General features: G+C 47.2%; 1 protein-coding gene and 1 long non-coding RNA gene across 2 annotated transcripts; one reads left to right on the top strand and one right to left on the bottom strand.

Moving 5' to 3' along the window:
* Positions 1 to 619: 619 nt before the first annotated feature.
* On the bottom strand, positions 620 to 1,806 carry LOC134434843 (uncharacterized). The gene is made up of 3 exons (XR_010031948.1): positions 1,565 to 1,806; positions 1,363 to 1,483; positions 620 to 1,266 (listed from the first exon to the last, which is right to left on the bottom strand). It is a non-coding gene; the product is annotated as an uncharacterized LOC134434843 (long non-coding RNA).
* Positions 1,807 to 4,692: 2,886 nt separating this feature from the next.
* On the top strand, positions 4,693 to 14,038 carry dla (deltaA). Its single transcript, XM_063183403.1, has 11 exons — positions 4,693 to 4,895; positions 5,013 to 5,312; positions 5,596 to 5,656; positions 5,763 to 6,020; positions 6,921 to 6,981; positions 7,464 to 7,594; positions 8,724 to 8,893; positions 10,232 to 10,448; positions 10,913 to 11,891; positions 12,299 to 12,425; positions 12,744 to 14,038. The coding sequence occupies exons 1-11, from the start codon at positions 4,845 to 4,847 to the stop codon at positions 12,747 to 12,749; spliced, it is 2,361 nt and encodes a 786-aa protein (XP_063039473.1). The 5' UTR covers positions 4,693 to 4,844; the 3' UTR covers positions 12,750 to 14,038.
* The last annotated feature ends 2,468 nt before the right edge of the window (positions 14,039 to 16,506 follow it).

Genomic DNA, 16,506 nt, shown 5'->3' with positions numbered 1-16,506 from the left:
AACCAAAGCGCGCCCACGCACACACACACACTGAGCAGCTAGTGGCTAACTTCGCGTCTGCTGTTCTATAGGTTGTGATTCCAACTTGGCGTCTCTTACTTGGCTAGAGTGATCTCTTGCTTCTGAGCTGAGCCTCTGGGGTTTGGTTTACCTCCTGTTTTGATTTTCGTTTTCTTTCGTGTGCTGTGACTTATTTTGTTTGTTGTGAACTATTTCTTTACTTTTCTTTTGTTAATTCTGAGGTGTGCCATTGGCCCTAATGTGTTAGCCGTGCCAGCCCCTAGTAACAAAGTCTGACAACCTGAGTGTGGGTTCTAAGGCCTTAGGCCTACCAGGTGTGTTGCCTATTGTGAATTAGTGAACATACTTTGGGGCAGGTGTTTACAGATCCGCGGGTGTGGTGGCAGCACACCCACCCCTGCACTTTACTGTGAACGTGAACATACTTTGGGGCAAGTGTTTATCGATCTGCGGGTGATTGCGATAGCACACCCACCCCACTGCACTTTGTGAATTGTGAGTACCTTTTTATATTTTATTGCAAAGAGTGAGAAAGATATATTTTTATAACACACAGAATAATAAAGATTAGTTCACAACAAACAGAAATAATTCACGGCAAACAGAAACAAGAAGAAATCACAGCAAACCATGCAAAATAAATCAAAATCCAATAAGCACATGCAGTTAAATTAGAAATTAGATAATTGAATGAAATAATAAAAAAAAGGGAAATTAGGCACAGCAAACGAAAGAAAACGAAATCAAAACATGAGGTAAACCAATGCCAGAGGCTCAGCTCAGTGCAGTCCCCTAGGTATCCCCACACTACCTACACACACACACTCACACGCACCAGCGTACACCAGCTCACACCGAGCCGAGCGCCCACACACACACACACACACACACACACACTGAACCAAAGCGCGCCCACGCACACACACACACGAATGTCCAATTTCCGAGGCCGGAGCAGCAGCCGAGATACGGGTTCCCGGCGTCCAGAGGCACCACACAACCGGGGCTAAAAGTCGCCGCTCGTGCACCTAAACGCGTGGTGTGTCTGACCACGGCCACACAGATACAACCTGCGAGGGAGGAGGAGAGCGTTAGCCAAGCTAGCAGGACACCCACTATCATACGATTCTGCTGCCGAGAGGTTACCTTACCCGGAGATGAGGGTGCACCGATGCGCAGCGCAATTCTCACAGTCGGAGTGCCAATACAGGGGTACACGGCCGAGGCGCCGGTAGCGACCACACGCTGAAACCATAATAATGGCCGTCGTTAGCAACCATGGTAAGAAAACAAACAGTCAGAGCTGGGTAAAGGCACAAGCTAACCCACTATAATACATACCGGCGTGCAGGAGACGGGAAAGGCGCAAGGTAACCGTTGGTATTGTCCACCGAAGTCCTTGCCAGTGGAGAAGCAAGAGATCACTCTAGCCAAGTAAGAGACGCCAAGTTGGAATCACAACCTATAGAACAGCAGACGCGAAGTTAGCCACTAGCTGCTGGCTAGCACATAAACAGCGACGAGAAATGGTCCACATACTCACGAGGACAAGAAATGGTCCACATCTCCTAGATCTGAACTGGACACCGCACTCCTCTCGACGGCGAGGGGAGAAGCAACCACAGCATTCGCCGGTGGCGATGAAACGCGCAAAGGGGAACTTTGCAGGCTTACCGAATACTAGCCACTGGCAGTGTTTATGAAGAGACTTCCCATAAGCCTCTACGAGCGGCGTGGTGACGTGTGCCGCAGCGTCAGACTTCCCTTAAAGGAGCAGCGCTCCATTACATAAAGAGGAAGGCTACCTTGACGTCCCGTTTGTTTGGGTGATCTAAAATGTAACCTATAGGCCTACAGTAACATACATAATAGAAAATTCAAAACACGCGTTCCTTTTTGTGTTTTGTGGTGCTGGTAAAGCTGCGTGAATACAATTTAGCCACGGCCTCTCCCCAAATAAGGGTCTGACGCCGGTGGGTTTCGTGAACCGCATAGCAAGCAAGCAGTGAATGCCTGAGCCCTATATGGATTATTCTGGATCCGCTGATTATTGGTTCGCAAATAACATAATAGACCATAATGGGGAATCCTTCATATGATCGATATCGTGTGATGCGCTCCGTGTTTACGTTCCCACGGCCGCTCGTGTGCTGTCTACTCCGCTGGGACGAAAACTTCTGGCTTCCCCTAGCCATCTGGCCACGGGGTGCCCAGCCCATACCGTTACAGGTCCTTTAACATGCTAGCGGCTTCATTTAGCCTGGTCGCTGTGGGGAGAGTCACATAGAGACGTGCGCGTACGTGGAGCAGGAGGAGGAGGAGGCGGAGGAGGCGGAGGATGGAGAGAGACTGGGAGGAAAAAAACGGCGTTAGCTCGAGAGCAGATGGCTTGTAAGGGCCTGGCAGCGTCTGAGGCGTGTCGTGCCCCCTTCACAGAGAATCCCCTAGGGCTCCGCGCGCATTCACAATCAATGAAAACGAAAGCGCAAAAGAAAAGAATGAATGGTCCTAGCTCGAGTCAACCTTTTTGTTCACCGCAGCTACTGGTGGGCAGGAGTTAAAGTACAACTGCCCCCCTACAGTCGAGATGTGGTTAAACAGTCACTTCCAAAATCCATAATTTTTTGGCCTGCAAGGTAGGGAAGTTGGGGAAATGAGGGCCAATCATACGTTAGGTCAACGTCGTATGCTTACAGCCTATATGTTCCGAAACAAGACGATAGGTATCAATCCAAAGGACATTGAGTGTTTCTCTACGTTTTCGTGGTAGGCCTACTGCTGGTCCCCATTTTACAATAACTTCATGGAAATGTCTGAAATGTGACATTTCATGTGATTACCTAAATGCCAATTTGCACAGAACCGATGGTGTGCAGTAGAACTGAGCCGCAGAAGAGAAGGTGTTCAAGAAGGCGCACCTGCATCTCAGTCTGCTCAGTACAAGGCACGGCCTCTTTGAAGAGCCTACATTAGCCCTGTTCCTGTATTTGCAGGACAGTCAATACATCAGCTAGCTAATAATTAATCTCTCTTCGATTGATTTGGACTGTGGACTTGTGCCAATGTGTTTAGGCCCATGAGAAGTGAAAATCCAGTTGACGAAACAAGTGAAAACACAGCTCACGGAGAGAGAGAGAGAGAAACCAACCGAGTAAACATTTCACAGGTGGAAAGTGTCTCTCGAAACTCAAATAGCAACGAGGGAGAAAGCAGGGAATTTGTCCCCAAATAATTAGAAAAGGGTACATCCATAAAGGCATCCCACCCCACAAACTATTGGCTACAACTTCTGCCCCCCTCCCCTTCCCCATTCTCCATTCAAACACAAGTTTCCCCCCCACTCTGTCTATCCATTACACTTAGTTACGGGATACAGTCACACCGTGCGTTTTAAATCGCTATTTCATGGAAACACGTCGTTCAGATAGTGATGTAGTATTTTCATGACGTTCGGGCGTCCCTTGACTTGAGTTGAGTGTAGTTAGTGGGGACTAGTGGCCCGGTGGGCGGGGTTAGCAGCCCGAAGCTCCAGCTCTCTCGCCCAGCTAAATTGTGGGGAGAGCAGGTGCTGGGCGAATTACCATACAGCTGAGCGCGCCGAGAGCAAACTTATTCCTTCGGCTCACAATAACAAAGTGCCCCGGGGACGGACGACCACGCTCACACACACACACACACACACACACACACACACACACACACACACACACACACACACACACACACACACACACACACACACACACACACACGCTCTCACACACTTCATCAGTCCCCACCCCCCATCTCATCTCACAAACCACACGCGTACGCGCGCTCGCACACATTTTCATTCATTGTACACACGCGCACAGTCACCCCACCCCCAACACACACACAAACACACGCGCGCACAAGAGAGGGAGATGGAGTAGTGAAAAGGGAAAAGCAAGTGGAGAAATCTACTAGCCCGCGAGGAGTTCCAAAGTTTACCTACAGCATTTTAACACCTCCGTTATCATAAACGCCCAAAGTCACAGCCATCTACATCGAAACGCATTGGGTTCAACTTGTTTTGAACTTTGCCCAAAATAAACAGACACACTTAAGTTCAACATAACCCCCTGAATAAGTTCACGTGGGATTGTCGAATAAAATAATGGCTATCTGTTATGTTTCATCGAGTCAATTGTAGAGGGGAAAAAACACTGTTTTTTGGAGCTGGCGTTCACTGCAGACTTGGATAGCCATTAGAAAGTGGGGAGTAGTGGAGTAGTGGAGGTACCTCATTGTCACAAATCGAGACGCTCTCAGGGAGGAGGCGGCTCATTTGCATGTTATTACCATGGCATGTGGCGCCCGGTATATAACCACAGACAAGCGCTTGGGTGTGAGAGACAAACGCACAGTGTACGACGTAGGAAGACGTGAGGAGAAACCTCTGATGAGGTTTTCTGGAAAAGAAAAAAAGGGGGGACTGACTGAAAAGTCAAGAAGGAGTCACAACTGAAAAGAGGAAAGGCACTCATTCATTACTCCGCCGCGGTACACATACACCACTACTTGGATTATCGTCTCGTAACGGATTTTTCCCCCACCTACCAACTCCACACTGAAAACTTTGGGATCCCGTTTGTGTCTGTATGACATGAATGAGACCAGCGTGGCTGATGCGGGCAAGTGTCTGAGACCTTTACGGGAGACTTGCCTTCAATGAATCATTCAGAGGGAAGCATACGGTTCTGAAAGGACTCCTTTTGTCAAGGAAAACAGCCCTGTGCTGGGAACGGAGTTACCCGCAAACATTTTCTATTTATTTATTTATATATTTATTTTTTTCCATCATGGGACGCAATCTTCTGGTGGTATCACTCCTCAACATCCTGATATGCCAGGTAAATATTCTTACTTTACAATCATAACTTAAGAAATTTGAAGCCACAGTTGGCCATGCGTTAGTGGCGTTTTATAGTAGCGTTTTGTCCTAATCAATAGTTTTACATCTTCTACAGGTTCTCTCTTCTGGCGTCTTTGAGCTCAAGTTACAAGAGTTTTTGAACAAGAAGGGGGTACAAGGCAATAGGAACTGTTGTAAGCCAGGGATGGCCTCGCTATATCAACAATGCGAGTGCAAGACCTTTTTTCGAGTTTGCCTAAAGCACTATCAACCCAACGCATCCCCGGAGCCCCCATGCACCTACGGGGGTGCTGTTACGCCCGTAGTTGGCTCGAACTCTTTCAAAGTTCCAGACACACTCCCGGACGGTTCCTTCACCAATCCCATCAGGATGAATTTCGGATTTACGTGGCCGGTGAGTGAACTTGGGCAGTTGTTGTTGCTGTTCAGTGCGAGTGAATGGTGAAACAATGTAGGGTATATTTACTACGTCTATATCTTTACGTGGCTAGCATAGGAATGAACTGAAACGAGCGATTTTACGCATGGATGCGCACAAACTGTTAGGTGTCTGTTGCAGCCCCAAGGCTTACTCTGTTGTTGTCTGTATAGACCCCAGCGTTGGCAGGGGACGTTGGTCCATTTTTCCGGTCTTTGTGGTCTAATTTCCCCCCCTTTGCTGTGGCTTTTCATCACAGGGGACGTTTTCTCTGATCATTGAAGCCGTGCATGCCGATTCCAAAGAAGATCTTGTCACAGGTATGTCTTGCTGTAAAAGGCCGAATGAAATACTTGAATTTGATGGGGGGTGGGGGTCGGAGGCAAGGGACGGGATGCTCATAACGCGTTGCACTTGATCTTACAGAGAACCCAGAGCGCATCATTAGCACCATGGCTACCCAGCGACACTTGACGGTGGGAGACGACTGGTCCCAGGACCTTCACTCCGCTGGCAGGACCGAGTTGAGGTACTCGTACCGCTTTGTCTGCGACGAGCACTACTACGGGGAGGGATGCTCGGTGTTCTGTCGCCCCAGGGATGACGCTTTTGGACACTTCACCTGTGGCGAGAGGGGCGAAATCATCTGTGACGCTGGATGGAAGGGCCAATACTGTACCGAACGTAAGTGATCTCGTTTGTTGTTTTCACCGTTGTTTGGGGTGGTGTCATTGTTTTCCATTCGAACAGTACAGATCGGCCCATAAAACGTGCTGACTTTTGTTGACTTTTTTTTAGTTGGAAAAAAGTAAGGCTTAACGGTTAGCCTACTGTGTGGTTGTAAAAAAATCACCAGTGTCTCAGACACCATACTCCCCATCCCTCCTCCTCCTCCTCCTTCTCTCTCGCTCTCTCCCAAGTCGAACGCACACAGGACCCCACTTGATTTATTCAAATCAGGAGGAGGAAAGTTTTTTCGGAATAATCTCACGCGTGCCATAAATTTACATGCTTACGTCCGATTCGTTATTCCCGGAGTGGGCTTGGCGCCTATTGGCTTACGAGGGGGAGGTATTGTTTGAAGTGGGCAGCTGCCGGCAGAATGGAAGACAATGGGGCAGCTGTCGCGCGCTGGCCGCGTATCCACCAGCTGTCCAGCCTTATCTTCGCCACCCGGAGACATTAAGGGGTGCTGTGTGTGTGTGTGTGTGTGTGTGTGTGTGTGTGTGTGTGTGTGTGTGTGTGTGTGTGTGTGTGTGTGTGTGTGTGTGTGTGTGTGTGTGTGTGTGTGTGCTCTGAATGGGAAAAAAAGAGTTTTGACCCACAGCGTAGGGAAAGACAACCCCCACCCTCCCACCGCGCGTTTTGTGAGGGAGTCTATTGTGAATGCTTGTAGAGCAGAAGTTGTGATAATTTTTTTCCTAGGCTATATTTTTTTGGGAGGGAGAGGGGATGATCAATTAATAGGTTTAATGAAATCGAAATATGTGAATTCGTTAGGAAATAGTCACAAGTAGGAAGAACTCAACAAAAGCCATGCTTGGGTGATTTATGTGGTGTTTTGTTTCCCTCTGTCTTTTGTAGCAATCTGCCTGCCAGGATGTGACGAGGAGCATGGGTTCTGTGAGAAGCCCGGAGAATGCAAGTAAGTCACATTCAAACTGCTACCATTTCCCCCGCCTGCATCACAATTGGAGTAAAAATTGACACCCCACATCACATCACATCAAAATAAAAGTTAAAACCACGGCCCCATGTTGGGAGTGCCTTTGAAAACACCTGAAAACAACTTCCAATGCCTCACAAATATGATGTAAACAAAGGCAAATGCCTCCAATATCACACTAGGTATACACAGAAAGATTGTTGTGCTCATTCAACACCCAGAGAGCACTACATTGGGGTGAATTCAGATAAACTGGGCCACTTTGGGCCATTCGCTTATATGCATAAAAGTGGCCCAATTTACCTGAATTTACCCCCTATAATCTAGAAGACATTAAGTCGACATTAAGTGTTCCAATGACACTGCATTTTTTACTGGTTAGTTGGCTGTGCAAGGGAATTTAAAAAATGTATTAATTTATGTTTGAGTCTCACACGAAGGTGTTTTTTGTCAATTGACAGATGCCGAGTTGGCTTCGAGGGCCGCTACTGTGATGAGTGTATCCGCTACCCCGGATGCCTCCACGGGACTTGCCAGCAACCGTGGCAGTGCAACTGTCAGGAGGGCTGGGGAGGACTCTTCTGCAACCAAGGTGAGTCTCAGACAGACACAAGTTTAGTTTAGTTTATTTGATTTATTTTGACAGGGACCATGTGCATGTAAATTAGTTACAAAAAGGAAAGAGATGACCAGATTATAGCTTACAAGCTAAATTCCATCTGCAGTCCTTGGGAAGTGATGAGGGAGATTGTGTGCACATCTGAGGTGGAGGTGCAGGTCAGGACAAAGGCTGAGACAAGTTTTTAGAGTGAGGGGTCCATACCCTTGAAATCCTGTTTTGAGTGTGTGTGTGTGTGTGGTGTGTGTGTGTGTGGTTTTTTTTGTTTGTTTTTTGAGGTAGAATTATGTTTCGGCAAGGGGACAAACAACAAAAACAACAACGAAAATCAAGATGGGGAATGAATGAGATTCGCAAAACGCAAAACAAAACACCTCGTTTCCATTGACGACTCTACATTGCCAATACTGCGGGGGTGATGTTTATAGTTGGCCCTCAGGGGCCCTTGTAGTGGCGGACCCCGAGAGGGGAGTGGGGGGGGGGACTAACAAAGGAGTTGCTTGTGTTTTGTTTTGAGAAGCTTTTGAGCCTCTCCGAAGGCAAAACAACAGTCCAGGTAGACCATGAAAGGAAAGATGTGCCACAGCTAAACAGTGAATGTGTACACGACAAACAGAATTGAAAGTGTAGCCTATTTGTTGTTGTTAAATGCAGCTGTGGACAAGCAGATGGGACAAACCAACCCTAAACAGCTGTTGAACTTCAGATGGAAATTAGAAAGTAGCCTCCTGGCCTAAATAATCTGATAACATACACATTTGAGTATCTTCTCAGCTTGTGTGTTTGCTGTTTATTGCACACAATTACTTAATGAAAGAAACAAAGTCAACTAAACTCACTAAAACTAAGTAGTCAGGGTGGTGGCAACATGGTGTGGAAAGGGAGGACAGGATGAAAGAAAGAGAAAGAAAGAAAGAAAGGATGACAAATGAAAAGAAAAAACAGCTGCGCTGCGCTGCTGCTGCTGTGTGCTGTTGTTGGCCAGTGTGTTTTTGTCTTTGGCCTCCAACCCCAACCCCCCTGTCTCCTGAGACACTCATCCACATGTGCACATGTGTCTGTCTGTCTATCTGTCCGTCCGTGTGTCCGTCCGACTTTACAGATCTGAACTACTGCACCCATCACAAGCCCTGCATGAATGGGGCCACTTGCAGCAACACGGGCCAGGGGAGCTACACCTGCTCCTGTCGACCGGGCTACACGGGCGCCAGCTGTGAGATCGAGGTGAACGAATGCACTGGGAACCCCTGCAGGAATGGTGGCAGCTGCACTGTAAGTCCACACCCCCCCCTCGGCCCACTAACCCCTCTCTCTCTCTCTCTCTCACACACACACACACACACAAACACACACACACACACACACACACACACACACACACAAACACACACATGCTGCTACCCCCTCACACACACACACACGCATGCACACACACACACACACATACTGCTACTCCCTCACTCAGACACACACACACACGTGCAGACACACATACTGCTACCCCCTCTACCCTTTCCCTCCTTTTCTCCTCTACCACTACCACGCCTCTCCTCTCCTCTACCCCCTCCTCTATGACCACAAACTCACACACATACTCAGTCACACACAGACAGAATGAGAGAGAGCGAGATTGAAACGGAATGAGAGAGAAGGATGGAGGGAGGGAGAGGGCGGGAGGGAGAAAGACAAAAAAAAACACACAAGCTCCCCTGACTCACACCCTCACAAATACAACACACGCGCTCTGTCTCGTCAAACTGTTACCTCATCTGCTGTTGATCCGTAACATTTGCCTCTGCAGATCGCTTTAAACAGCTGTATGGCGCATGGCATAAGCCCCTGAGGGCAGCTCACAGAGTGGCTTTACTGCCGAGGCTGCCGCCTTATCCCCACCCCACTCGCGCAAAAACATCAGCTCGTGGCGTGCAGGTGTTAGCAGCTGTCAAGCCGCCGCTCCGAGTGTAGTTTTACCGCCGATTCTACAGCCTTCTCCGCACTCACTCACTCCCTTGTCAGAAAAACATCAGCTCGTGGCAAGCAGATGTTGGCAGCAGTCACAACAGGACAGTTGTGGACAGTACTGACCCAATAGTTATGTCCTGTTTTTATTAGCACATAATACCCAAACATAATTTGGCAGTAACGTCCTTACAAACGTACACATACCGATACAGATACAAGCAGTCGTTGATGAATGCGTCCTTGTATCTCTTGCAGTGTTTCTGTTTCACGTTCTGCACACTAGTAGGATGCCCATTAGATTTCCATTATGTTAATTAAATTGCTTTAGAGAAATACTTCTTCTAAGTGTCCTCTGCTCTGACACAAACAGATTAATACATTCTTGTGTCATTCACCGGATGTTCATGTCTTGAAATCTCTGGAGCACACTAGGATACCTTTTTAGGACTTGGCAGACGTTTGAGCTATATCCAAAGCACTCTCCTTTGAGTCAAGGTGGTTGAAGTATTTATAAACCCTTTATTTTACATTGGGGCAAACATGGTAAAAACGCCTACACTACTCCAGGATACCCGTTGGATTTCCACGCGGTCAAATTGCTTTAGAGAAGTCTTTAATCGCCGCTCTTGTCAACCTTTCACCCACTAGGACATGGAGAACACCTACAGCTGTGCCTGCCCGCCGGGTTACTATGGCAAGAACTGCGAGCTGAGCGCCATGACGTGCGCAGATGGGCCCTGCTTCAATGGCGGCCGCTGCGCCGACAACCCAGACGGCGGCTACTACTGCCAGTGCCCCACGGGCTACGCTGGCTTCAACTGCGAGAAGAAGATCGACCACTGCACCTCCGCCCCCTGCTCCAATGGTAAGGACGGAGCCAGGCCAAGAGACTACTAGGGGCCAAAAAAAGGGAATCTGTTGACATCACAACTAGGCCTTTATGGTGTTGGACAATGTAAAGCAAAGGAATCAAGCTCCTTTTGTTTTGTTTAAAGTTTGGCTGCTGGGTCATGGCATCAAGCCATACGATGAGGAGGAAGAAGAATGAAATCCATCACTACCGTACTCTAAATGATGTTGATAGTTCTTAGTACTCCAAATGATAGTTCTTAATCCTATGCCAACAATGTTGGGAGAGATGTGAATGTTTATGCCTGGTGTGGCAAACTTTTTGCATACTACTGTAGATTAAGTGGCCTGACATTTGCTTGTTTTTGCGTGAGATCTTTTATGAAGTCTTTAACTTATTAACCCCCCTCTGCTTCTTCTTCTTCTTCCTCTCCTTCTTCCTCTTCTTCTTCTTCCTCTTCTTCTCTCTCAACCCCTCAGGTGCCCGATGCGTGGACCTGGTCAACTCTTACCTGTGCCAGTGCCCCGAGGGCTTCACAGGCATGAATTGCGACCGCGCCAGCGACGAGTGCGCCGCCTACCCCTGCCAGAACGGCGGCACGTGCCAGGAGGGCCCCGAGGGCTACACGTGCGCCTGCCCGCCGGGCTACACGGGCCGCAACTGCACGGCGCCCATCAGCCGCTGTCAGCACAACCCCTGCCACAACGGCGCCACCTGCCACGAGCGCAACAACCGCTACGTCTGCGCCTGCGTGCCGGGCTACGGGGGGCGCAACTGCCAGTTCCTGCTGCCCGACCACGCCGCCGCGCAGGCGGGCGGCGGAGCCATCCCCTGGACCGGCGTGGCGTCGGGCATCCTGCTGGTGGTGCTGCTGCTGGCCGGCTGCGCGCTGGTGGTCGGCTGCATCCGCTCCAAGGTCCAGCAGCGGCGGGAGCGGGAGTGCGAGGCGGCGCCCGGCGAGAACGAACCCATCAACAACTTGACCAACAACTGCCAGCGTGGAGGCGGCGACAAGGACCTGTCCATGATCAGCAGCATGGTGGGGCTGGGGGGCAGCAGCAGCTGCGGCGTCGGTGTCGGCGGACTCGGACTCGGAGCGTCGGTCAAGAACACCAACAAGAAGGCGGACTACCACGCCGAGCTGTTGGACGACGTGGCGGCGGAGAAGAGCGCCTTCAAGAGCCGCGCGGCGCACTCTCAGCAGCAGGCCGACTACAACCTGGTGCACGAGGTGAAGTACGACGCCAAGCAGCAGCACGAGGCCAAGATGGAGTACGCGGGGGCCAAGATGGAGTGCGGCGGCAGGGCGCCTTCCGCCATGTCCATGTCGGCCGCCTCCGTGTCGTGCTCGGCGGCGGCCATGAGCTGCGAGGACGTGTGCCAGTCGAGTAGCATGCTCGACTACTGCGGCGACTCGGGCAGCGAGTACGAGGAGAAGCGGAGCAAACGTTTGCAAAGGTAACGATTGAACAAAACACGCTAACGCTAATACATAAAACCTGAGTTGAGTCTAAATAACAAACAAGCAAGCGCTTGCAAAGGTAGCAATTGTGCTAAATATGCTAGTACAATTACATAAAACCTAAGCCAAGACGTAGCCTCTTACTGCAGCTGGGGTCGCCGGCGACCCTATTCACTTGCTGAAAATGCTTAACTACATCATAACAACATTGCTATGGCATTACAGAGAGCCATAGTGCTGCGCTAAGGGGTTAATAAGAAACTAAAGTAACAGAAATAAACATTACATGAAACACCTCAACATTGTAGTGAATTGCAAATAACGTAATACATGAGATGTAAAGTACCAAAAGAGGACATATTGGGATGGTGAGCTAACAGACTTATTTTCTCTCTCTTCACAGCGATGCATCAGAATGTGCGTCGGAACGGCAAAAATACCCAGCGTTGGCGCCGGAGTGTTACGACAATAAATACAAATCTGTATTAGTGTTGTCCGAAGGGAAAGATGAATGTGTAATTGCAACTGAGGTGAGTTCTTGAAACATTTCAGTTTATTTTGAGCTCTGAAATACTTACGTTTCATAATAGTAAATATAATTATGTAATGCTAATGATAATCGACGTATATTGATATTTATATCCCAGCATCTCATCATGTGCTATCTTCTAGCTATACACGTTATGTGCGCCTAACTCTGTAAATGACCATAAACAGCCTAACGTAGTGTTACATAGATTCTATAGTTCTGGCTATACACGTTTTGTGTCATTGTGTGGTGGAAATAATGTCAAACGTTAGCATTAATGTGTCCCTTCCTTTTTCCCCCCACTTTTGTGTCCCCATAGGTGTAACAGCCTGCAGATGTAACTCGGCTGATTTTGTAAGCCTGTGTGAGGAATGTGACTTATTCCTGTCAGAACGTGCTGCTCGTACCGTTGAGGTGGAGGTGTGTCCCGCCCGGCGGCTGCTGCTGTTGCTCCATTAGAGACGTTTATGAACTGATATTCAGAGTGAGCTGGTTCTCTTGCTGAAAGAAGATGGGACTGAGGCAGTCAGTCGGTCGCCAGGCCTGGGTCGGGACCGTCTGAAGCCTGTTTGGGGGCCAAAGTAATGTACTCTATAAGATGATGAATTTTTACCTGTAAAAGTTGTTTTTTAAAAAAGGTATTTTTGGGCAATATGTTGCTCGTCGACCAACCATGTTTGTGTGTTTGTTGTTTTTTTTTTTTTTAAAGAAAGAATGGAAGATAAGGATCTATCGACAATTGAGATGCTGTTATTATAAGTAAAGAAAGAAATACGAGGATGTAACTAAAAGAAAAGAGCATAGAAATGTATTTCAGTATTTTTTTTTGCCATTTTTTACCGTGTCTTAATTCTCGGAAAAACACTGTGGCAATGTTTTTTAAGCAATAATAATATTGGCAACATTTGCTGTGCGGCCAATCTCCGAGCCCGGCACCCCAGGCAGCTAAAAACTGAGGGTAGGGACTGCATCTAAAGGTGGATGTTCGGCCATACTGGCCTATCTTCGCTTCGCACGCTGTGTGTCACTTGGTCACCACCAATCCTTGTCACATTGGCACCGTGGAGACAGTTATGTATACTTGATCACTGTGGTAACGAAGAGAAAAAAAATTATGATGAACAAAAAACGAAATAAGTGCATCTCTCTTTTAAGTCCTCCGAGCTTCTTTTGTATTTTTGGTTTGTTTTTTTTATTTTTTTATTTAAATTATTATCATTATTTTTCCATTCTTTTTTGTAATGTTCTGTATGGTATTAAATATGTAATTATTATAAAGAGTGAAATTGTACTTTGAAAGATGTCCTTGCGTGTCATCGACTTTTTTGTTTTTTATTTGGTAATTTGCTTTTTATATTACAAAGTTGGAATGATTTAAGTTAATTTATTTTTTATTTAATTGCTATTCTGTATTTTACATATTTGTTATGGTTTAAATAATTATTTAATTTGAATTTTTAAGTTGTTGCTGTTATTTGCAAAGGCACTTCGGGTCACTGGGACGTGTTGAGAAATGTTATTTAAGAAGGATTGTAAAAAAATGTTTTTATTGTCACTTTTTTGTTAACTTTTTAATGAAGGATTTTAGCTTAAATTATTTTTTCAAATAAAGATTATTGAATACTCAGGATGTATGTTTTGGTCAATTCCGTATATGCAAGACAACTCCCCATCTTTCATTCACAACAGCATCTAAAAGCACAAAAACACTTTAACTGACGTATTCCTTCAACTTTTTAGTCATACATTTCAACATAGATAAACATTCGAATAATATACAAGACAGATTATTTTAAAAACACACATATATATTTTGTAAAAATCCTAGGCTTGTGTTTTTTATAGTTTTGTAGACGCCCGTCCCGTGTGGAGGGGTTGTGAGCAAAGTTAATATCCAGCATCTGCTGTCTTCCACCACTTACCCCATGGAGAGCTATTCAAGCCCCACATTCAAGCCACGAGCTGCAGCCTTTTCACTCAGTAGCAGTGGGGGTGGGTGGAAGGATGAAAGATATTTGCAAGACAAGTCAGGAGAAGAAGAAGAAAAAACACACACACACACACACACACACACACACACACACACACACACACACACACACACACACACACACACACACAACCTCAACCTCAACCTCAGAACCTTACATTTCCATTTCGAGATAAACACTGCAAAAGTAATAATAAACCTCATCTTAAAAAAAATAAACAACAATATTACTTGGAAATTAAAGAAAATACTGCTATTAAAATACTGGTTTTCTAACCATGTTTTTCATTTGAGTGTAAAAAAAAACAGGCCTATGTAGATCTTTCTTACATCACACGCAAATTACAGGTCATTGGAAGTGCGTTAGGTTAGAGCATAAAAGGAAGATTGGTGACAAAAGAACTTTTATGACACAACACTTGCTTGTTTGGTTGGTTGGTTGGCTTCCACCTCCTCCACAGAGAGCCTGGACTGTGTGTGTGTGTGTGTGTGTGTGTGTGTGTGTGTGTGTGTGTGTGTGCACGCACACGCGTGTGTGCGTGTGTGTGTGCGTTAGTGTGCGTGTCTAAGGTCGTCAGCATAGGGGACTCGAGGGACACACACAAAAAAAGATGGCAGCCCTGCAGACAATGGCGGGAGCATTTACAATGGAGGCCTCACACACACACACACGCACACACACACACACACACACACACACACACACACACACACACACACACACACACACACACACACACACACACACACACACAAAGGAGGCTAGCATGTGGAAGGGCGGCCGCTCTGGTGGTTGTGTGTGTGTGTGTGTGTGTGTGGTGTGGCCCCCAGTGAATGAGGCACGGACAGAAGAGAGAGGGAGAGGGAGAGAGACAGAAGACAGAGGGAGAGGGGGAGAGATGGAGGGAGGGAGCGAGGGATGGAGAGAGGGAGGGAGGGAGGGAGAGAGGGAGAGCAAGAGCAACAGATGTTGAGGCTCTTTGAGTAATGGAACCCTGCTGGCTAGCTGACAGCCCAGCGGTCCGCTTTCTAAATAGCAGCACAGTGAAAACGGTCATTTAGAAAGAAGAAGAAGAAGGGGGAAAAAAAGAGACGAGTGAAGAGGTAGAAAAAAAGAAAGCCCTTCATGATTCGTTGAAACGTTTCATTCTGCTAGAACGACTCGTTGAATACTTCTGTGTGTGTGTGTTTCTGTGTGTGTGTGTGTGTGTGTGTGTGTGTGTGTCTGTGTGGCATGTGTGTGTGTGTGTGTCTTTCTGACTGTGTGTGTGTGTGTGTGTGTGTGTGTGTGTGTGTGTGAGAGAGAGAGAGAGAGAGAATGGGAGAGAGAGAGAGAGAGAGAGAGAGAGAGAGAGAGAGAGAGAATAGCAAAATAATTAGTGAGAAAGAGAACGAGAGAACAACACAAACAAGACAGCACGTGAGGGGAGAGAGAGAGAGAGAGAGAGAGAGAGAGAGAGAGAGAGAGAGAGAGAGAGAGAGAGAGACAGAGAGAGAGAGAAGAAAAAGAGTGGAGAGGAGAGTGACGTAGCAAGTGTGTGCTGGGTGTGTGTGTATGAGAGAGAGAGAGAGAGAGAGAGAGAGGGAGAGAGAGAGAGAGTGCATGCATGTGTGTGTGTGTGCGTGTGTGTGTTGCGTGCATGTGTTGTGCGCGTGTACGTGTGTAAGAGGAGCACTCGGTGTAATGATGAGCTGACTTGCGAGTAACAGAGAGGGTTAAAGCCCACTGGCTTGTGATTCTGTCATCAATTATTTGGGAGATCAAATGCGTCCGTGGCTGGGGTACTGCAGGGCATTGCTCTTAACTACAAGTCACACCAGAAGAAAATGTAACTCTATCAGTTAGTACAGTGTCTTTTTTTGTAATGATGATGGACCAATAATGACTCCAATACATTTTGATGGGTAGCATATTGGCTCTACGTCAATGTGTATGCGTTCGTTAAAACATCGCAAAAGCCATAGAAATGAAATGAAAAGAAAATAGGACAACAAAACTCCTGATGGAAGTGAATGTACAGAGAGTACAGAGAGAGAGAGAGAGAGAGAAAGAGAGAGTTTGTGTAAGCTTATTCGAATTTGTGTAGTGTCA

The sequence above is a fragment of the Engraulis encrasicolus genome, chromosome 1 (assembly GCF_034702125.1).
Source record: "Engraulis encrasicolus isolate BLACKSEA-1 chromosome 1, IST_EnEncr_1.0, whole genome shotgun sequence".
Classification (NCBI taxonomy): domain Eukaryota; kingdom Metazoa; phylum Chordata; class Actinopteri; order Clupeiformes; family Engraulidae; genus Engraulis; species Engraulis encrasicolus.
This window is presented reverse-complemented; position numbering and strand designations above follow the sequence as displayed.

Excerpts from the sequence above, each read along its gene's own strand:
- dla (XM_063183403.1), top strand. The coding sequence starts at position 4,845 with ATGGGACGCAATCTTCTGGTGGTATCACTCCTCAACATCCTGATATGC. Across the intron at positions 6,021-6,920 it reads GGGCCAATACTGTACCGAAC|CAATCTGCCTGCCAGGATGT; the intron begins GTAAGTGATCTC and ends TGTCTTTTGTAG. Across the intron at positions 6,982-7,463 it reads GAGAAGCCCGGAGAATGCAA|ATGCCGAGTTGGCTTCGAGG; the intron begins GTAAGTCACATT and ends GTCAATTGACAG.